General features: G+C 52.7%; 1 protein-coding gene across 18 annotated transcripts in view; it reads right to left on the bottom strand.

Annotated features, from left to right (window-relative positions):
- Positions 1–23,420, bottom strand: part of TTLL7 (tubulin tyrosine ligase like 7) — a 203,459-nt gene that overhangs the window by 149,325 nt on the left and 30,714 nt on the right. For 13 of the 18 annotated variants that reach the window (XM_077277940.1, XM_077277942.1, XM_077277937.1 and 10 more), the window contains 6 exons: positions 15,680–15,844; positions 15,440–15,571; positions 11,605–11,726; positions 8,741–8,808; positions 6,490–6,648; positions 5,243–5,459 (listed from right to left, as the gene is read on the bottom strand). In XM_077277940.1, coding sequence (XP_077134055.1) covers positions 5,243–5,459; positions 6,490–6,648; positions 8,741–8,808; positions 11,605–11,726; positions 15,440–15,571; positions 15,680–15,704 — 723 coding nt within the window. In that variant the 5' untranslated portion in view covers positions 15,705–15,844. The remainder of the gene's footprint in view (positions 1–5,242; positions 5,460–6,489; positions 6,649–8,740; positions 8,809–11,604; positions 11,727–15,439; positions 15,572–15,679; positions 15,845–23,420) is intronic. The other 5 variants (XM_077277948.1, XM_077277947.1, XM_077277949.1 and 2 more) reach the window with 1 other exon arrangement.

Below are 23,420 nucleotides of genomic sequence, written 5' to 3'. Positions count from 1 at the left end.
GCCTGAGGACAGCGGTGACACGGGCCTGCGGACAGCGGTGACACGAGCCTGCGGACAGCGGTGACACGAGCCTGCGGACAGCGGTGACACGGGCCTGAGGACAGCAGTGACACGGGCCTGAGGACAGCGGTGACACGGGCCTGCGGACAGCGGTGACACGGGCCTGCGGACAGCGGTGACACGGGCCTGCGGACAGAGGTGACACGGGCCTGAGGACAGCGGTGACACGGGCCTGAGGACAGCGGTGACACGGGCCTGCGGACAGAGGTGACACGGGCCTGAGGACAGCGGTGACACGGGCCTGCGGACAGCGGTGACACGGGCCTGAGGACAGCGGTGACAAGGGCCTGCGGACAGCGGTGACACGGGCCTGAGGACAGCGGTGACACGGGCCTGAGGACAGCGGTGACAAGGGCCTGCGGACAGCGGTGACACGGGCCTGCGGACAGCGGTGACACGGGCCTGCGGACAGCGGTGACACGGGCCTGCGGACAGCGGTGACACGGGCCTGCGGACAGCGGTGACACGGGCCTGCGGACAGCGGTGACACGGGCCTGCGGACAGCGGTGACACGGGCCTGCGGACAGCGGTGACACGGGCCTGCGGACAGAGGTGACACGGGCCTGAGGACAGCGGTGACACGGGCCTGAGGACAGCGGTGACAAGGGCCTGCGGACAGCGGTGACACGGGCCTGCGGACAGCGGTGACACGGGCCTGCGGACAGCGGTGACACGGGCCTGCGGACAGCGGTGACACGGGCCTGCGGACAGCGGTGACACGGGCCTGCGGACAGCGGTGACACGGGCCTGCGGACAGCGGTGACACGGGCCTGCGGACAGCGGTGACACGGGCCTGCGGACAGCGGTGACACGGGCCTGCGGACAGAGGTGACACGGGCCTGCGGACAGAGGTGACACGGGCCTGCGGACAGGGGTGACACGGGCCTGCGGACAGGGGTGACACGGGCCTGAGGACAGCGGTGACACGGGCCTGCGGACAGAGGTGACACGGGCCTGCGGACAGCGGTGACACGGGCCTGCGGACAGCGGTGACACGGGCCTGCGGACAGAGGTGACACGGGCCTGCGGACAGAGGTGACACGGGCCTGCGGACAGGGGTGACACGGGCCTGAGGACAGCGGTGACACGGGCCTGCGGACAGAGGTGACACGGGCCTGCGGACAGCGGTGACACGGGCCTGCGGACAGCGGTGACACGGGCCTGCGGACAGAGGTGACACGGGCCTGCGGACAGAGGTGACACGGGCCTGAGGACAGAGGTGACACGGGCCTGAGGACAGCGGTGACACGGGCCTGAGGACAGCGGTGACACGGGCCTGAGGACAGCGGTGACACGGGCCTGAGGACAGCGGTGACACGGGCCTGCGGACAGCGGTGACACGGGCCTGAGGACAGAGGTGACACGGGCCTGCGGACAGAGGTGACACGGGCCTGCGGACAGAGGTGACACGGGCCTTTGGAGAGAGGTTACACGGGCCTGCGGACAGCGGTGACACGGGCCTGCGGACAGCGGTGACACGGGCCTGCGGACAGCGGTGACACGGGCCTGCGGACAGCGGTGACACGGGCCTGCGGACAGCGGTGACACGGGCCTGCGGACAGCGGTGACACCGGCCTGCGGACAGAGGTGACACGGGCCTGAGGACAGCGGTGACACGGGCCTGCGGACAGCGGTGACACGGGCCTGAGGACAGCGGTGACACGGGCCTGAGGACAGCGGTGACACGGGCCTGCGGACAGCGGTGACACGGGCCTGAGGACAGAGGTGACACGGGCCTGCGGACAGAGGTGACACGGGCCTGCGGACAGAGGTGACACGGGCCTGCGGACAGAGGTGACACGGGCCTTTGGATAGAGGTTACACGGGCCTGCGGACAGCGGTGACACGGGCCTGCGGACAGCGGTGACACGGGCCTGCGGACAGCGGTGACACGGGCCTGCGGACAGCGGTGACACGGGCCTGCGGACAGCGGTGACACGGGCCTGCGGACAGCGGTGACACGGGCCTGCGGACAGCGGTGACACGGGCCTTTGGTAGATTCCCGGCTGCCATGATAACCCATCAGAAACCAGCAATCTTGTTATTGAGGGGGGAGACAAAATTGGCACCGAAATAGGTAAAAACACACTGTGGAAGCATAAATGCCAGTGATTAAGGGGTTAATCAGCAGTAATCGGAGCGCAGCTGCAGATGCCGGCTGTATAACGCAGCTCCTGAGCTGGCTCCATACACCCGCACCTGTCAGAGGGTGAGCTATGGAAGCCGTCCACACGTTCTTAGATTCGGCAGTGGAGGGACCGCTGGGTAGGCGCTCAGCCCTCAATAAAAATGACTCCTTTTTTGTAGAGATCCAAAGTGTCACTCAGGAGAAATCCTGTGCAGAAGCCATATGCAAATCAGACTGGAGGTGCACTGGGGGCGTGCCAGCAGAAAGAAGCAGAAGTGCATTAGCCCGCCTCCAGTGCACTTACAGCCTAATCTCAATATGGCTTCTACTTGGACAAAGAATAAAAGTCACCATTGTTCCCTTTTATCAATGTGTTCGATCAAATTCAGCCATTTTTGCACCCAGAGAAGACGTAGTGGTCCGTCTCCGTCTGTTTAGTGTCCGTCTGGGAGTAAAGTAATTCTCCTATAGTCACATGTGACAGAGTCACTGGTGATGTAATAGAGGGGCGATACGAGTCACTGGTGATGTAATAGATGGGCGATACGAGTCACTGGTGATGTAATAGATGGGCGATACGAGTCACTGGTGATGTAATAGAGGGGCGATACGAGTCACTGGTGATGTAATAGAGGGGCGATACGAGTCACTGGTGATGTAATAGAGGGGCGATACGAGTCACTGGTGATGTAATAGATGGGCGATACGAGTCACTGGTGATGTAATAGAGGGACGATACGAGTCACTGGTGATGTAATAGAGGGGCGATACGAGTCACTGGTGATGTAATAGATGGGCGATACGAGTCACTGGTGATGTAATAGATGGGCGATACGAGTCACTGGTGATGTAATAGATGGGCGATACGAGTCACTGGTGATGTAATAGAGGGACGATACGAGTCACTGGTGATGTAATAGAGGGGCGATACGAGTCACTGGTGATGTAATAGATGGGCGATACGAGTCACTGGTGATGTAATAGAGGGGCGATACGAGTCACTGGTGATGTAATAGAGGGGCGATACGAGTCACTGGTGATGTAATAGATGGGCGATACGAGTCACTGGTGATGTAATAGAGGGGCGATACGAGTCACTGGTGATGTAATAGATGGGCGATACGAGTCACTGGTGATGTAATAGATGGGCGATACGAGTCACTGGTGATGTAATAGAGGGGCGATACGAGTCACTGGTGATGTAATAGAGGGGCGATACGAGTCACTGGTGATGTAATAGAGGGGCGATACGAGTCACTGGTGATGTAATAGATGGGCGATACGAGTCACTGGTGATGTAATAGAGGGACGATACGAGTCACTGGTGATGTAATAGAGGGGCGATACGAGTCACTGGTGATGTAATAGATGGGCGATACGAGTCACTGGTGATGTAATAGATGGGCGATACGAGTCACTGGTGATGTAATAGATGGGCGATACGAGTCACTGGTGATGTAATAGAGGGACGATACGAGTCACTGGTGATGTAATAGAGGGGCGATACGAGTCACTGGTGATGTAATAGATGGGCGATACGAGTCACTGGTGATGTAATAGAGGGGCGATACGAGTCACTGGTGATGTAATAGAGGGGCGATACGAGTCACTGGTGATGTAATAGATGGGCGATACGAGTCACTGGTGATGTAATAGAGGGGCGATACGAGTCACTGGTGATGTAATAGATGGGCGATACGAGTCACTGGTGATGTAATAGAGGGACGATACGAGTCACTGGTGATGTAATAGAGGGGCGATACGAGTCACTGGTGATGTAATAGAGGGGCGATACGAGTCACTGGTGATGTAATAGAGGGACGAGACGAGTCACTGGTGATGTAATAGAGGGGCGAGACGAGTCACTGGTGATGTAATACAGGGGCGATACGAGTCACTGGTGATGTAATAGATGGGCGATACAAGTCACTGGTGATGTAATAGAGGGGCGATACGAGTCACTGGTGATGTAATAGAGGGGCGATACGAGTCACTGGTGATGTAATACAGGGGCGATACGAGTCACTGGTGATGTAATAGAGGGGCGATACGAGTCACTGGTGATGTAATAGAGGGGCGATACGAGTCACTGGTGATGTAATAGAGGGTCGATACGAGTCACTGGTGATGTAATAGATGGGCGATACGAGTCACTGGTGATGTAATAGAGGGACGATACGAGTCACTGGTAATGGCGTCAGTGGGATAAAGTACAGAGTTGTGTTTCCTCCAGTACAGTAAGTGTTACGAGGGTTAAGTTATGTGATGGGCAGGTTTGTAGGGGGATACTCATAGAGAGGTGGGAGAGTGTCCCCCACATCTCCCCCTGCAGAGCCAGCACCACTGTGTGCTGACAGGACCTGGGTGATGTCACAGTCATGTGATCAGTCATGTGGTGGAGGAGTCACATGATCTGGGCTTAAGTGGCTGAAGGTCAGAGCTTCCAGAGTTCAGTGTGATCAGCCTGGAGAGGGAGCACTGCAGGAGAGTGCTGCATGGACTAGAGAACCTGAGCCGTGTGTGTTCTGTCAGCCGTGAGCGGGAGGGACCACACTCACAGAAGGACTGTGTTTGTTCTGCCACCATTTTGCTATGTTTTCCTGTTTTGCCCAGAGGGCTTTACTTTCTTTACCACACCTTGGTAAACCAAAGGAAGTTCTTAAAGCCGCAGTGTACCCGTGTCTACCTCCGTGTGCAGCCAAGTGAGCCGCTCTACCACACACAACACCCGCACCCCTCCGTGCCCTTTCTCCACCCCTCCGTGCCCCCCCTGCAGCCCTCCGTGCCCCCCCTGCACGCCTCCATGCCCCAATCGCATCCCTCTGTGTCCCCACCGCACCCCTCTGTGACCCCACCGCACCCCTCCATGATCAGTTATACCTGCTAATAGAAAAAAGCAACATACAGCTGCCACTGGGGCGAACATCATCCAAGTCGAACGGTAACCTGTGGCTGGCAGCATCCAGATTTTAGCTCCGGAAGCTCGTTGAAGTATAAAGCAGCCGCTTCACATTTCTCCACTTATCTCCCATTGCCTCCATCACATGCACTCACCAGATTGGACTCGGAGGGCGGGTGATACTTCTCAGTGCCCATCCGCACCAGCCCGTCATTGTACAGGAATATCCTCAGCGGGTCGCAGGACGTCACCAGGATGTAAATCCGCAAATCAAACTTGTATCCTTCCATCAGGAACGGTTTATCCAGATATTCCTGGACGATGAGATGGTCCTGAGCCTGCAGCTTCTCACCGTTTCGGATCAGAGAGATCCTGGGGGAAAAAAGGAGAAGATTCTGACTGTGAGCGTGACACCAGCACAGGATCTGAGGGGAGGAGCGTGACACCAGCGCAGGGTCTGAGGGGAGGAGTGACACCAGCGCAGGGTCTGAGGGGAGGAGCGTGACACCAGGGCAGGGTCTGAGGGGGGGAGAGTGACTTCAGGGCAGGGTCTGAGGGGAGGAGCGTGACACCAGTGCAGGGTCTGAGGGGAGGAGCGTGACACCAGGGCAGGGTCTGAGGGGAGGAGCGTGACACCAGGGCAGGGTCTGAGGGGAGGGGGTGACACCAGGGCAGGGTCTGAGGGGAGGAGTGACACCAGGGCAGTGTCTGAGAGGAGGAGCGTGACACCAGCGCAGGGTCTGAGGGGAGGAGCATGACACCAGCGCAGGGTCAGAGGAGGAGCGTGACACCAGGGCAGGGTCTGAGGGGAGGGGGTGACACCAGGGCAGGGTCTGAGGGGAGGAGTGACACCAGGGCAGTGTCTGAGAGGAGGAGCGTGACACCAGCGCAGGGTCTGAGGGGAGGAGCATGACACCAGCGCAGGGTCAGAGGAGGAGCGTGACAACAGGGCAGGGTCTGAGGGGAGAAGCGTGAAACCAGGGCAGGGTCTGAGGGGAGGAGCGTGACACCAGGGCAGGGTCTGAGGGGAGGAGCGTAACCCTAATACAAGATCTGAAAGGAGCAGCGTGACCCTAATGCAGGGTCTGAGGGGAGGAGTTTGACACCAGTGCAGGATCTGAGGGGAGGAGCGTGACCCCTAATGGTTACTCCCAAGGAAGTTCTGTGATCCCCATTTCCACTGACATGGGGGGTTGACCGCAATGATCACACACTGATGACACCTGCAGTAATGATGACTTTCTCCCGCTCTGCAGCATTATATTTCAGGGTGTTATAACTTTAACAAGTTGCCGCCTGCACTGCAGCAATAACCTACAACCAACAAAACAGCTGCAACTGCGGGAAGTGAGCGTCCCTGCACCACGTCAGACATGAACAGTGGGGTCCCCGGTAGCATTACCCGTGTCCCATGGCGCCGTTGGCCGGTTTGATGATGAAAGTTTTCTGCTTCCGTTTCTTCTTTAACTCTTTCACGTAGTTTTGGTACTGAGTGTATTCTGCGGGGAAGATCCAGGTGCGGGGAATGAAGCCGTAATCATGAGACTGACACTTCATCATCCTGCAAAATACCAAGGGAAAGTCACATTACTAGACCACGTGGGAGCCGGGGACCCCGATAATAAACTGTACCCCTATAAATATGCTCCACACAAAAAAGATCACATCTGCGTGACATCTGCATGACAACTATATGACGTCAGTGTGACATCTGCGTAACATCGGTGTGAGATCTCTGTGAGATACAGTTGTGCTCAAAAGTTTACATACCCCGGCAGAATTTTTTCTTTCTTGGCCTTGTGTGCAAAAAAGCTGAGTGAGTTTCTGGGATCCAGACAGACTCTTGCATCTTTCATCCAGCCACTGACATTTCTGGATTATGAGTCATGGGGAAAGCAAAAGAATTGTCACCGGATCTACGGCAAAAGGTAGGTGAACTGTATAAAACAGGAAAGGGCTACAAAAAGATATCCAAGGAATTGATAATGCCAGTCAGCAGAGTTCACACAGTGATTAACAAATAGAAAATCAGGGGCCCTGTAAAAACAAAACCACGGTCAGGTAGACCAACAAAAATGTCATCCACAACTGCCAGGAAGTTTGTTGGGGATGCAAAGAAAAACCGACAAATAACATCAGCTGAAATACAGGACTCTCTGAAAACTAGCGGTGTGGCTGCTTCAAGATGCACAATAAGGAGGCACGTGAAGAAAAATGGGCTGCATGGTCGAGTCACCAGAAGAAAACCATTACTGCACAAATGCCACAAAGTATCTCACCTACAATACGCAAAACAGCACAGAGACAAGGCTCAAAACTTCTGGAACAAGGGAATGTGCAGTCATGATACCAAAATTGAACTTTTTGGCCACAACCATAAATGTTACATTTGGAGAGAGGTCAACAAGACCTATGATGAAAGGAACACCATTCCTACTGTAAAGCACGGAGGTGGATTGCTGATGTTTCGCGGATGTGTGAGCTACAAAAGGCACAGGAAACTTGGTCAAAGTTGAAGGAAAGATGAGTGTAGCACGTTATCAGCAAATACTTCTGCGCATGGGACGTACGTGGACATTCCAACATGACAACGATCCTAAACACAAGGCCAAGTCGACCTGTCATTGGCTACAGCAGAACAAAGTGAAGGTTCTGGAGCGGCCATCTCAGTCTCCTGACCTCAATATCATTGAGCCACTCTGGGGAGATCTCAAGCGCGCAGTTCATGCTAGACAGCCCAGGAATTTACAGGAACTGGAGGCTTTTTACCAAGAAGAGTGGGCAGCTTTACCATCTGAGAAAATAAAGAACCTCATCCACAACTACCACAAAAGACTTCAAGCTGTCATTGATGTTAGAGGGGGCAACACGCGGTATTAAGAAATGGGGTTTGTGAACTTTAGATCAGGGTCATCTGGATGTTTTATGTTGTCATTATGATTTAAAAAGAGGAAACACAGTAGTGTGACAATAAATGGCTTCACCCAACCACTGACCATGAGTGGAGGAAAAGGTTTGGCGTTATCATTCATATTCTCTGAAAAAAGGCCAAGAAAGCAAAAAGTCTGCCGGGGTATGTAAACTTTTGAGCACAACTGTGTCTGCGCGGTCGGCCCCAATACAATAGCAGCTGCCGGGTCTTAAAGCGAAAGCATGAAGGAAGTCCAGCAATATAGTGCAGGGCCTGACAGCCAGGAAGTGAGGAGTTAATAAAGAAAATAGTAACTGTATCTTCACCGCCATCTTAGCCAGACCGTCCACTGATGGAGAGAAGGGAAGGGTCAGTCAGTGAGGCCGGAAGAGATCGTGACAAAGCCTTCAGTGTCAATATGTCCTGCCGTCCTGAGTCTGCAGCTCCCATGCAGAGCTATGGATCTCCATGATAACACTGCACTCTGCTCCCCTGCAGTCACAGACACAAGGACAGGACAGATGGAAGGGATCAGACTGCAGAGTTTGTTTGTAGTCTGTTACCATGGAGAAGCATAGATCTGCACAGGACCTGCAGGCACAAAACGGTAGGACACTTCTTGTAAAAAACTTGGAAACTTCGTTTTTGATATTCAAGACATTGGGATCATCTATGAGACGAGGTCGCGGAGGTCTCCAGGTTTTCCTCGTACATTAGACCCCACTACAGCAGGACCACTCACTTGGTCATGTTTCTTGCAAGGCAGTCCTTCCGGCAGATCTCTCCCATCCCGGGGAAATGGTTGATTCTCTGGAAAATGCACAAAGGCAGAAATATGTAAGAGACGCAGGTCATGATGGATGACGCCTGGTGCTGCAGCTGCCGGGACCCCGAGAACGCAGCCCCCCTAATAATGCTACCCGGTGCCTGCAGCTGCCAGGACCCCTGAGAACGCAGCCCCCTAATAATGCTACCCAGTGCCTGCAGCTGCCAGGACCCCTGAGAACACAGCCCCCCTAATAATGCTACCCGATGCCTGGAGCTGCCGGGACCGCCGAGAACACAGCCCCCCCCTAATAATGCTACCCGGTGCCTGCAGCTGCCAGGACCCCTGAGAACGCAGCCCCCTAATAATGCTACCCAGTGCCTGCAGGTGCCAGGACCCCTGAGAACACAGCCCCCCTAATAATGCTACCCGATGCCTGCAGCTGCCGGGACTGCCGAGAACACAGCCCCCCTAATAATGCTACCCGATGCCTGCAGCTGCTGGGACCGCCGAGAACGCAGCCCCCCTAATGATGCCGCCTGATACCTGCAGCTGCTGGAACCCCCGAGAAAGCAGCCCCCTAATGATGCCGCCTGATGCCTGCAGCTGCTGGGACCCCCGAGAACGCAGCCCCCTAATGATGCCGCCTGATGCCTGAAGCTGCCGGGACCCCTGAGAACGCAGCCCCCCCTAATAATGCTACCCGATGCCTGCAGCTGCCAGGAAACCTGAGAACGCAGCCCCCTAATAATGCTACCCGGTGCCTGCAGCTGCCAGGACCCCTGAGAACGCAGCCCCCTAATAATGCTACCCAGTGCCTGCAGGTGCCAGGACCCCTGAGAACACAGCCCCCCTAATAATGCTACCCGATGCCTGCAGCTGCCGGGACCGCCGAGAACACAGCCCCCCTAATAATGCTACCCGATGCCTGCAGCTGCTGGGACCGCCGAGAACGCAGCCCCCCTAATGATGCCGCCTGATACCTGCAGCTGCTGGGACCCCCGATAAAGCAGCCCCCTAATGATGCCGCCTGATGCCTGCAGCTGCTGGGACCCCCGAGAACGCAGCCCCCTAATGATGCCGCCTGATGCCTGCAGCTGCCGGGACCCCTGAGAACGCAGCCCCCCCTAATAATGCTACCCGATGCCTGCAGCTGCCAGGAACCCCGAGAAGCAGCTCCCTAATGATGCTACCCGATGCCTGCAGCTGTCGGGACCCCTCGAGAACACAGCCCCCCTAATAATGCTACCCGATGCCTGCAGCTGCCTGGACCCCTGAGAACACAGCCCCCTAATGATGCCGCCTGGTGTCTGCAGCTGCCGGGACCGCCGAGAACACAGCCCCCCCTAATAATGCTACCCGATGCCTGCAGCTGCCGGGACCGCCGAGAACACAGCCCCCCTAATAATGCTACCCGATGCCTGCAGCGGCCGGGACCGCCGAGAGCACAGCCCCCTAAAGATGCTGCCTGGTGCCTGCAGCTGCCGGGACCCCCGAGAACACAGTCCCCTAATGATGATACTCAATGCCTGCAGCTGCCGGGACCCCCGAGAACACAGCCCCATAATGATGCCACCTGGTGCCTGCAGCTGTCGGGACCGCCGAGAACACAGCCCCCCGAATAATGCTACCCGATGCCTGCAGCTGCCAGGACCCCTGAGAACGCAGCTCCCTAATGATGCCGCCTGGTGCCTGCAGCTGCCGAGACCGCCGAGAACACAGCCCCCCCTAATAATGCTACCCGATGCCTGCAGCGGCCGGGACCGCCGAGAGCACAGCCCCCTAAAGATGCTGCCTGGTGCCTGCAGCTGCTGGGACCCCTGAGAACACAGTCCCCTAATGATGATACTCGATGCCTGCAGCTGCCGGGACCCCCGAGAACGCAGCCCCCTAATGATGCCGCCTGATGCCTGCAGCTGCCGGGACCGCCGAGAGCTCAGCCCCCTAGTGATGCTGCCTGGTGCCTGCAGCTGCTGGGACCCCTGAGAACACAGTCCCCTAATGATGATACTCGATGCCTGCAGCTACAGGGACCCCCGAGAACGCAGCCCCCTAATGATGCCGCCTGGTGCCTGCAGCTGCCGGGACCGCCGAGAACACAGCCCCCCCCCCTAATAATGCTACCCGATGCCTGCAGCTGCCGGGACCGCCGAGAGCACAGCCCCCTAGTGATGCTGCCTGGTGCCTGCAGCTGCTGGGACCCCTGAGAAGACAACCCCCTAATGATGATACTCGATGCCTGCAGCTGCCGGGACCCCCGAGAACGCAGCCCCCTAATGATGCCGCCTGATGCCTGCAGCTGCCAGGGCCCCGACAACGTATGAGCTGTTCAGGGCTATGGGTGGAGCATAGATCTCCCTGAGACTCCACCACCAGAGATTATTTACCAGTGTGAGACATGTAATGGCTGACAGTCTGCTCTCCTGATCTATATGTCTCGCACTGGTAACGCCCCTCTATTTTACAATTAGCTCTAGGGGCAGATTCTCGGGGAGATCTATGCCCCGCCCATAGTCCATAATAGCTTATTTACAGATAAGGAAACCACAGATGTCTCTGGAGTCAGACACCAGATCGCAGATCACAAGGTGCCGTGTTATTCAGCTCCCTACGACCTGCGACCCCATAGACGGACACATTCCCTTTCAATTACAACTATTTTATTTTTTAAATTTCTCTAGAACTTTTTTATTTTTTATTTTCTCCCACTTAGGCCAGATCCTGCACAGCGGCGCCGTATGACGACGTTCTCATCTAGAAGGAGGCGCCACTAATGTGTCCAGGGCCAATACATAATGTACAGATAAGGGCAGGCTATCACGTGGCCCCGGGCCCCGCACCTGATAGTTCCTGAGCTCAGCGATTCGCTCGTGTTGTACGGCACAGTCGCTCCAGATGAGGTTCGCCGTCTCGTCATCATCCCGGCTCTTCACAAAGGGCATCTCCTCGATCACTGCGCGGACTGGGAGACAACGAGCCACGTTAGTCCTAGGCCACGGAGGATTAGCGCCTCTTCACAGTACAGTGAATTATGGGACTATAACCCCCAGCAGGTCACAACAGCCACATTATGTGGGTCACATTTCCTGCATAGGCAAAGCTTATCCATTACAGTATAAGAGACTACAACCTCCAGCAGGTCACAACAGACGCATGATGTGGGTCACATTACCTGTATAGGCCATACAGCAGGTCACAACAGCCACTGGGTCACATTATCAGTATAGACCATGCAGCAGGTCACCACAGCCACATGATGTGGATCACATTATCTGTATAAACCATGTAGCAGGTCACAACAGCCACTGGATCACATTATCAGTATAGATCATGCAGCAGGTCACAACAGCCACTGGGTCACATTATCTGTATAGACCATGTAGCAGGTCACAACAGCCACTGGATCACATTATCAGTATAGACCATGCAGCAGGTCACCACAGCCACATGATGTGGGTCACATTATCTGTATAAACCATGTAGCAGGTCACAACAGCCACTGGATCACATTATCAGTATAGACCATGCAGCAGGTCACAACAGACACATGATGTGGGTCACATTACCTGTATAGGCCATACAGCAGGTCACAACAGCCACTGGGTCACATTATCTGTATAGACCATGTAGCAGGTCACAACAGCCACTGGATCACATTATCAGTATAGACCATGCAGCAGGTCACAACAGCCACTGGATCACATTATCAGTATAGATCATGCAGCAGGTCACAACAGCCACTGGATCACATTATCTGTATAGACCATGTAGCAGGTCACAACAGCCACTGGATCACATTATCAGTATAGACCATGCAGCAGGTCACCACAGCCACATGATGTGGATCACATTATCTGTATAAACCATGTAGCAGGTCACAACAGCCACTGGGTCACATTATCAGTATAGACCATGCAGCAGGTCACAACAGCCACTGGATCACATTATCTGTATACACCATACAGCAGGTCACCACAGCCACTGGGTCACATTATCTGTATAGATCATGCAGCAGGTCACAACAGCCACTGGGTCACATTATCAGTATAGACCATGCAGCAGGTCACCACAGCCACATGATGTGGATCACATCATCTGTATAAACCATGCAGCAGGTCACAACAGCCACTGAGTCACATTATCTGTATACACCATACAGCAGGTCACAACAGCCACTGGATCACATTATCTGTATACACCATGCAGCAGGTCACAACAGCCACTGGATCACATTATCAGTATAGACCATGCAGCAGGTCACAACAGCCACTGGGTCACATTATCTGTATACACCATACAGCAGGTCACAACAGCCACTGGGTCACATTATCAGTATAGACCATGCAGCAGGTCACCACAGCCACATGATGTGGATCACATTATCTGTATAAACCATGTAGCAGGTCACAACAGCCACTGGATCACATTATCAGTATAGACCATGCAGCAGGTCACAACAGCCACTGGATCACATTATCTGTATACACCATACAGCAGGTCACCACAGCCACTGGGTCACATTATCTGTATAGATCATGCAGCAGGTCACAACAGCCACTGGGTCACATTATCAGTATAGACCATGCAGCAGGTCACCACAGCCACATGATGTGGATCACATCATCTGTATAAACCATGCAGCAGGTCACAACAGCCACTGAGTCACATTATCTGTATACACCATACAGCAGGTCACAACAGCCACTGGATCACATTATCTGTATACACCATGCAGCAGGTCACAACAGCCACTGGATCACATTATCAGTATAGACCATGCAGCAGGTCACAACAGCCACTGGGTCACATTATCTGTATACACCATACAGCAGGTCACAACAGCCACTGGGTCACATTATCTGTATAGATCATGCAGCAGGTCACAACAGCCACTGGGTCACATTATCAGTATAGACCATGCAGCAGGTCACCACAGCCACATGATGTGGTTCACATCATCTGTATAAACCATGCAGCAGGTCACAACAGCCACTGAGTCACATTATCTGTATACACCATGCAGCAGGTCACAACAGCCACTGGGTCACATTATCTGTATACACCATGCAGCAGGTCACAACAGCCACTGGATCACATTATCAGTATAGACCATCCAGCAGGTCACCACAGTCACATGATGTGGGTCACATTATCTGTATAAACCATGTAGCAGGTCACAACAGCCACTGGATCACATTATCAGTATAGACCATGCAGCAGGTCACAACAGCCACTGGATCACATTATCTGTATACACCATACAGCAGGTCACAACAGCCACTGGGTCACATTATCTGTATAGACCATGCAGCAGGTCACAACAGCCACTGGGTCACATTATCAGTATAGACCATGCAGCAGGTCACCACAGCCACATGATGTGGATCACATTATCTGTATAAACCATGCAGCAGGTCACAACAGCCACTGCGTTGCATTATCTGTATACACCATGCAGCAGGTCACAACAGCCACTGGGTCACATTATCAGTATAGAACATGCAGCAGGTCACAACAGCCACTGGATCACATTATCTGTATAGACCATGCAGCAGGTCACAACAGCCACTGGGTCACATTATCAGTATAGACCAAGCAGCAGGTCACCACAGCCACTGGGTCACATTATCAGTATAGACCATGCAGCAGGTCACCACAGCCACATGATGTGGATCACATTATCTGTATAAACCATGCAGCAGGTCACAACAGCTACTGCGTCACATTATCTGTATACACCATGCAGCAGGTCACAACAGCCACTGGGTCACATTATCTGTATACACCATGCAGCAGGTCACAACAGCCACTGGATCACATTATCAGTATAGACCATGCAGCAGGTCACAACAGCCACTGGATCACATTATCTGTATACACCATGCAGCAGGTCACCACAGCCACATGATGTGGATCACATTATCTGTATAAACCATGTAGCAGGTCACAACAGCCACATGATGTGGATCACATTATCAGTATAGACCATGCAGCAGGTCACAACAGCCACTGGGTCACATTATCAGTATAGACCATGCAGCAGGTCACAACAGCCACTGGATCACATTATCAGTATAGACCATGCAGCAGGTCACCACAGCCACATGATGTGGATCACATTATCAGTATAGACCATGCAGCAGGTCACCACAGCCACTGGATCACATTATCAGTATAGACCATGCAGCAGGTCACAACAGCCACTGGGTCACACTATCAGTATAGACCAAGCAGCAGGTCACCACAGCCACTGGGTCACATTATCAGTATAGACCATGCAGCAGGTCACCACAGCCACATGATGTGGATCACATTATTTGTATAAACCATGTAGCAGGTCACAACACCCACATGATGTGGATCACATTATCAGTATAGACCATGCAGCAGGTCACAACAGCCACTGGGTCACATTATCTGTATAGATGACCACAATCATTAGATGACGATCACTTCCCATCATCGCAGATCAGAGGGATCGGCCATTGTAAGACTCGTGTGAAGGCGCTGCACTGTTAGCAGAGGAATCATGGGAGCCGGACACTGAAAGATGGTTTTCATGCTTTTTTTATGGACTTACATGGGCTATAAGTGTCTCCTTCTTCCGCCTCCATGCCTGCACTGCGGGACCACCGGTGACGCAGAGGCAGCGTCGCACCAACCACTGACACTTACCAATCTCATACTTGGTTCCAGCCACGTTGGCGGTGATGACGCCGGTTTTCCTTTTCTTCCGGATCTTTCTCCTGTTGGAGCCATTGGACTGATAAGGCAATGCCGTGCCGAGAGACAAGCTCGAGGAGGCGTCTTCCAGACAAGAAGAAGAAAGATCACGTTTTACACAGTTCTAGAAAGTTTCTATCCGGCTACATAAAGTATGAGAATGGGATGAAGGCGCGAGCGCAAGCGTCGTACCAGGCTCGTTAGGGAAGGATGGCATGATGGCCGGGGACACGGCAATGCGCAGTCAGGACGCAGCGGACATCCGTACCCAGCGCGCAGGATCCGCTCGTCATATCATCGCTGGGAGGAGACGGTCTCCGCTGTGAACTCACACGGACCCCTGAAGAGGAAGAACCCCTAAAGAAAAAACACAACCATCGTGAAAGGAAGCAACAGCGCACACAGCCGGCACCTGCCGACCACTGCTGGCCAGAACGTTATCAGCGGATGCCTCCATATACAGGACCCCGCCCCGGGAGCAATGAGCAGGCAGCAGAGATAGATAGATATATATATACATATATATATATATATATATATATATATATATATATATATATATATATATATATATACACACACTGTATATGGCACTGCTATATACACGCCCTGTACACACTGTTCACCTGTATAACCCTGAGTGCTGATTGGATGAAGCAGATCAGGTGACGTGTATTTGTGTTATGGGGGCTGTGGTTTCAGGATCTTATACAATTATAGAACAAAGTAACTCATCTATTTTACAGTTATCCAAACCCAAGGTTACAGTCAGCTGGCTTTTGCTGTGCAGTCTGAAAGCAGCATGATGCGGGGGCAGAGACCCTGATTCCAGTGATGTGTCCCTTACTGGTCTGCTTTTTGCTGTTTTAATTAAATCAATAGAAAGCGGTGGTGGGTCCAGCGATAGGACTAGGTAGGTTCATACACAAAACTGTGGCCACTATATGTGCTGCCGGCACATCATCAGCCCCCTACATAAGAACACAGCATTAAAACCGTATACCTGCTGCCGGCACCGGGAGATCAGGTCATGTGATCACAGCGTTCTGCGGCTGCCAATCACCAGAGTCCCTGGCGCTGAGCGCTCCTTTATTTGTGGGGATCTCTCCCGCCGCTCATCTCTGCAGCCGTCGCCGCTTATCACAGATTCCCAATTATCCCAGCGGCAGCTGCATGCATCGGATCATGACAAATACCTGTACTATACACAGCGTAACTATAACCAGAAGGTGTCGTGCACATGCAACGTTCATGTACTACAAGTCTCAGCATACCAAGCTGGTAGAAGACAAAGAGTATCTTCCCCTGAAATAAAAAGTCTGCATGTAAGGCCGGCGTCACACTCAGAGTAGGGAAATACGATCCGTTTTTTACGGCCGTAATACGCAGAAAAGTTCCTGAACATTGATCCGTATTCAATGCGAGGATGCGATTTTTTTCTCCAAAAATTATCCATGTGTCATCCGTACGGCGAAATTTTTGAGACATGGTTACATACAGTAAACCATCTCATATCCCTTATTTTTGTACATATCCCTCACTACTAATGTTAGTAGTGTGTATGTGCAAAATTTTGTGGCTCTAGGTGTTAAAATAAAGGGTTAAATCACGGAAAAAATTGGCGTGGGCTCCCGTGCAATTTTCTCCGCCAGAGTGGTAAAGCCAGTGACTGAGGGCAGATATTAATAGCCAGGAGAGGGTCCATGGTTATTGGCCCCCCCTGGCTACAAACATCTGCCCCCAGCCACCCCAGAAAAGGCACATCTGGAAGATGCGCCTATTCTGGCACTTGGCCACTCTCTTCCCACTCCCTGTAGCGGTGGGATATGGGGTATTGAAGGGTTAATGTCACCTTGCTATTGTAAGGTGACATTAAGCCAGATTAATAATGGAGAGGCGTCAATAAGACACCTATCCTTTATTAATCCAATATTAATAAAGGGTTAAAAAAAACACATATTTGGAAAAAAAGTATTTTAATGAAATAAATACACAGGGTGTTGTAATATCTTTATTATACTCTCAATCCAATTGAAGACCCTTGTCATCTGAAACAAAGTTAAAATAAAAAAACAACAATATCCCATACCTCTCTGGCGTTACAGTCAAGTCCCATGATGTAAATCAATCTGAAGGGGTTAAATAATTTTACAAGCAGGAGCCTGCTAATGCAGCTGTGCTCCTGCCTGTAAAATCTGGGGAATGAATGGAATGCAGGGGATTGTAGCTACCTAGACTTGCGGTGCTGCGCCCCCTGCTGGCATAAACTCATATGAACTCTAGCGTGAGAAAATATTCAGAAAAATTCCCATGCTAGAGTTCATATGAGGTTATGCCAGCAAGGGGCGCAGCACCGCAAGTCTACGATGCTACGTTCCCCTGCTTTCAATTCATTCCCCAGTTTTTACAGCCAGGGAAAACAGCTGCATTAGCAGAGCTCCAGCTTGTAAAATTATTTAACCCCTTCAGAAGGATTTACAGCGTGGGACTTGACTGTAACGCCGGAGAGGTATGGGATATTGTTGCTTTTTTATTTTAACATTGTTTCAGGTGACAAGGGTCTTCGATTGGATTGAGCGTATAATTAAGGCTACTTTCACATTAGCGTCGTGCACCTCACGTCGCAATGCGATGTTGCGGCGCACCGACGCATAATGTGGAAGCGCCGCACAACGGGGGCAGCGGATGCTGTTTTTCAGCGCATCCGCTGCCCCATTGTGAGGTGTGGGGAGGAGGGGGCGGAGTTCCGGCCGCGCATGTGCGGTCGGAAATGCTGGACACGATGCACCAAAAAACGTTACATGCAACTTTTTTGGTGCCGACGGTCCGACGCAACACGACGCAACCGTCGCACTGCGTCGCTAATGCTAGTCTATGGAGAAAAAAAACGCATCCTGCAAGCACTTTTGCAGGATGCGTTTTTTCTTAAAAACGACGCATAGCGACGTGCAGTGCACGATGCTAGTGTGAAAGTAGCCAAAGATATTACAACACCATGTGTATTTATTTCATTAAAGGCAACCTGTCACCCCCAAAATCGAGGGTGAGCTAAGCCCACCAGCATCAGGGTCTTATCTACAGCATTCTGGAATGCATTCTGTAATGCTGTAGATAAGCCCCCGATGTATCCTAAAAGATAAGAAAAATAGGTTAGATCATACTCACCCAGGGGCGGTCCCGGTCTGGTCCGATGGATGTCGCGATCCGGCGCCTCCCATCTTCATCAGATGACGTCCTCTTCTGGTCTTCATGCTGCGGCTGCGGCGCACTGATCTGTCCTGTTGAGGGCAGAGCAAAGTACTGCAGTGCGCAGGCGCTGGGCCTCTCTGACCTTTCCCGGACCCTGCGCACTGCAGTACTTTGCTCTGCCCTCAACAGGACAGATCAGTGCGCCGCAGCCGCAGCTTGAAGACCAAAAGAGGACGTCATCTGATGAAGATGGGAGGCCCCGGACCGGACCGCGACGCCCACCGGATCGGACCACCCACCCAGGTGAGTATAATCTAACCTCTTTTTCTCATCTTTCAGGATACATCGGGGGCTTATCTACAGCATTACAGAATGCATTACAGAATGCTGTAGATAAGCCCCTGATGCCGGTGGGCTTAGCTCACCCTCGATTTTGGGGGTGACAGGTTCCCTTTAAAATACTTTTTTTCCAAATGTGTGTTTTTTTAACCCTTTATTATTATTGGATTAATAATGGATAGGTGTCTTATTGACGCCTCTCCATTATTAATCTGGCTTAATGTCACCTTACAATAGCAAGGTGACATTAACCCTTCATTACCCCATATCCCACCGCTACACGGGAGTGGGAAGAGAGTGGCCAAGTGCCAGAATAGGCGCATCTTCCAGATGTGCCTTTTCTGGGGTGGCTGGGGGCAGATGTTTGTAGCCAGGGGGGGCAATAACCATGGACCCTCTCCTGGCTATTAATATCTGCCCTCAGTCACTGGCTTTACCATTCTGGCGGAGAAAATTGCGAGGGAGCCCACACCAGTTTTTTCCGTGATTTAACCCTTTATTTTAACAGCTAGATACACCATATTTTGCACACACACACTACTAACATTATTAGTGAGGAATATGTAAAAAATAAGGGATTTGAAATGGTTTACTGTATGTAACCATGTCTCATATCCTGTCGGGTTTGGGAAGAAGACAGCAAAAGCCGGCAATTGAATTACCGGCTTTTCTGCTATCTAGCTCTGTATGAAATATAAATATATGTATATGTGTGTCTCACTGACATATATATATACACACCTATTCTATGTGTAGACATTTATTCTACCTATTCTATTCTGTCAGTGTGATTTTACTGTACACCGCACTGAATTACCGACTTTTCACTAACACCGCTGCGTATTTCTCGCAAGTCACACTGCTGGTCCGTGTGTAATTCGTATTTTTCTCGCCCCCATAGACTTTCATTGGTGGATTTTTTCGGCAATAAGCTGACAAACGCAGCATGCTGCAATTTTCTCAGCCCATTAAATACGGCCGGGAAATATACGGCAGATAGGAGCTGCCCCACAGAGAATCATTGGTCCGTGTGCAATGCGTTGTTTTTGCGCCTCTCATACGTCTGTAAAACTCTCTGGTGTGACTCCGGCCTCAGGCTCTGTGCACACGTTGTGGATTTTTCTGCGGATCTGCAGCAGCTTTCCATGCGTTACAGTACAATGTAAACCTATAGAAAACGCAATCCGCAGTGCTCATACTGCGGAAAAAAATGCGCGGAAATGCTGCGGGCTACATTCCGCAGCATGTCAATTCTTTGTGCAGATTCCGCAGCGGTTTACACCTGCTCCATAATAGAAAACCGCAGGTGGAATCCGCACAAAATCCGCATAAAAATCGCGGTAAATCCGCAGGTAAAACGAAGTGCCTTTTACCTGCGGAATTATGAAATCCACAGCCCTCAAAAATACGTGTGCACATACCCTAAAAGTCGTGCTCTTGTCCCCGTTATTCCTCCTGGAAAAGTCAGAAACAAATGATAAGTGGGTGAAATGAAACTTGTCGCATCCCGCAAACCTCCCCCGTCACCATGTGGACCCTAATCCTCTAATCCGGACCCTGCCTGGGTACAAGAGGGGGCGCTGTTCTTATAAATAAAGAAGACTTTCTGAATGACCCCATTAAGTGTGGCACGTGAAGAGTTAATTGACTCGGATTCTGCTGCCCGCAATGAGGTAAGAGCCGAGCTCTCAGCCCCAGGAACATTAGGCCATTACGCCCTCAGCACTCGGGCCCGGTGCATTTCCGGAGAGCGGGGAGAACACTGATCAATAATACATTTGTGTCTGGCAGTGATGGCGGAGGACGCTGTGAAGCTGATTACACGATCTGCTCAACTAAACTCAGATCAAAGTCTCCATCCACAGAACATAACATGAAAGCGGCAGAAGACAGCGGCAAAAGACAGCAGCAAGACGCGCTACATGGAGGCACGGAAAAAGCAAAGAGTGCAGAAACGAGACAGTGAATCCCATAAAACATATGTAGTCAAATAAAGAGAAGCCCAATCAGTCGCCACGATCCACGTCCCCCGACCGCCAAGACTGCTCCCTCATACAGCACTAGCCAATCACAATGCACGAGCAGAAATTCGCGAATATACTGCAGCGCAAATCCTGCTGCAGCCTCCATCATTGTGAAGCCGACCCTCCTACAGGCAGAGAAACCTGCTGCAGCCTCCATCATTGTGAAGCCGACCCTCCTACAGGCAGAGAAACCTGCTGCGGCCTCCATCATTGTGAAGCCGACCCTCCTACAGGCAGAGAAACCTGCTGCAGCCTCCATCATTCTGAAGCCGACCCTCCTACAGGCAGAGAAACCTGCTGCAGCCTCCATCATTGTGAAGCCGACCCTCCTACAGGCAGAGAAACCTGCTGCAGCCTCCATCATTGTGAAGCCGACCCTCCTACAGGCAGAGAAACCTGCTGCAGCCTCCATCATTGTGAAGCCGACCCTCCTACAGGCAGAGAAACCTGCTGCATCCTCCATCATTGTGAAGCCGACCCTCCTACAGGCAGAGAAACCTGCTGCAGCCTCCATCATTGTGAAGCCGACCCTCCTACAGGCAGAGAAACCTGCTGCATCCTCCATCATTGCGAAGCCGACCCTCCTACAGGCAGAGAAACCTGCTGCATCCTCCATCATTGTGAAGCCGACCCTCCTACAGGCAGAGAAACCTGCTGCAGCCTCCATCATTGTGAAGCCGACCCTCCTACAGGCAGAGAAACCTGCTGCAGCCTCCATCATTGTGAAGCCGACCCTCCTACAGGCAGAGAAACCTGCTGCATCCTCCATCATTGTGAAGCCGACCCTCCTACAGGCAGAGAAACCTGCTGCATCCTCCATCATTGTGAAGCCGACCCTCCTACAGGCAGAGAAACCTGCTGCATCCTCCATCATTGTGAAGCCGACCCTCCTACAGGCAGAGAAACCTGCTGCGGCCTCCATCATTGTGAAGCCGACCCTCCTACAGGCAGAGAAACCTGCTGCAGCCTTCATCATTGTGAAGCCGACCCTCCTACAGGCAGAGAAACCTGCTGCGGCCTCCATCACTGTGAAGCCGATCCTCCTACAGGCAGAGAAACCTGCTGCGGCCTCCATCATTGTGAAGCCGACCCTCCTACAGGCAGAGAAACCTGCTGCAGCCTCCATCATTGTGAAGCCGATCCTCCTACAGGCAGAGAAACCTGCTGCAGCCTCCATCACTGTGAAGCCGACCCTCCTACAGGCAGAGAAACCTGCTGCATCCTCCATCATTGTGAAGCCGACCCTCCTACAGGCAGAGAAAACCTGCTGCAGCCTCCATCATTGTGAAGCCGACCCTCCTACAGGCAGAGAAACCTGCTGCAGCCTCCATCACTGTGAAGCCGACCCTCCTACAGGCAGAGAAAACCTGCTGCAGCCTCCATCATTGTGAAGCCGACCCTCCTACAGGCAGAGAAACCTGCTGCATCCTCCATCATTGTGAAGCCGACCCTCCTACAGGCAGAGAAACCTGCTGCAGCCTCCATCATTGTGAAGCCGACCCTCCTACAGGCAGAGAAACCTGCTGCGGCCTCCATCATTGTGAAGCCGACCCTCCTACAGGCAGAGAAACCTGCTGCAGCCTCCATCATTCTGAAGCCGACCCTCCTACAGGCAGAGAAACCTGCTGCATCCTCCATCATTGTGAAGCCGACCCTCCTACAGGCAGAGAAAACCTGCTGCAGCCTCCATCATTGTGAAGCCGACCCTCCTACAGGCAGAGAAACCTGCTGCATCCTCCATCATTGTGAAGCCGACCCTCCTACAGGCAGAGAAACCTGCTGCAGCCTCCATCATTGTGAAGCCGACCTTCCTACAGGCAGAGAAACCTGCTGCAGCCTCCATCATTGTGAAGCCGACCCTCCTACAGGCAGAGAAACCTACTGCGGCCTCCATCATTGTGAAGCCGACCCTCCTACAGGCAGAGAAACCTGCTGCATCCTCCATCATTGTGAAGCCGACCCTCCTACAGGCAGAGAAACCTGCTGCAGCCTCCATCACTGTGAAGCCGACCCTCCTACAGGCAGAGAAAACCTGCTGCAGCCTCCATCATTGTGAAGCCGACCCTCCTACAGGCAGAGAAACCTGCTGCATCCTCCATCATTGTGAAGCCGACCCTCCTACAGGCAGAGAAACCTGCTGCAGCCTCCATCATTGTGAAGCCGACCCTCCTACAGGCAGAGAAACCTGCTGCGGCCTCCATCATTGTGAAGCCGACCCTCCTACAGGCAGAGAAACCTGCTGCAGCCTCCATCATTCTGAAGCCGACCCTCCTACAGGCAGAGAAACCTGCTGCATCCTCCATCATTGTGAAGCCGACCCTCCTACAGGCAGAGAAAACCTGCTGCAGCCTCCATCATTGTGAAGCCGACCCTCCTACAGG

The sequence above is a fragment of the Ranitomeya variabilis genome, chromosome 8, assembly GCF_051348905.1.
Source record: "Ranitomeya variabilis isolate aRanVar5 chromosome 8, aRanVar5.hap1, whole genome shotgun sequence".
NCBI lineage: Eukaryota > Metazoa > Chordata > Amphibia > Anura > Dendrobatidae > Ranitomeya > Ranitomeya variabilis.
The sequence above is the reverse complement of the archived record's forward strand: the minus strand, read 5'-3'. Positions and strand labels throughout refer to the sequence as shown.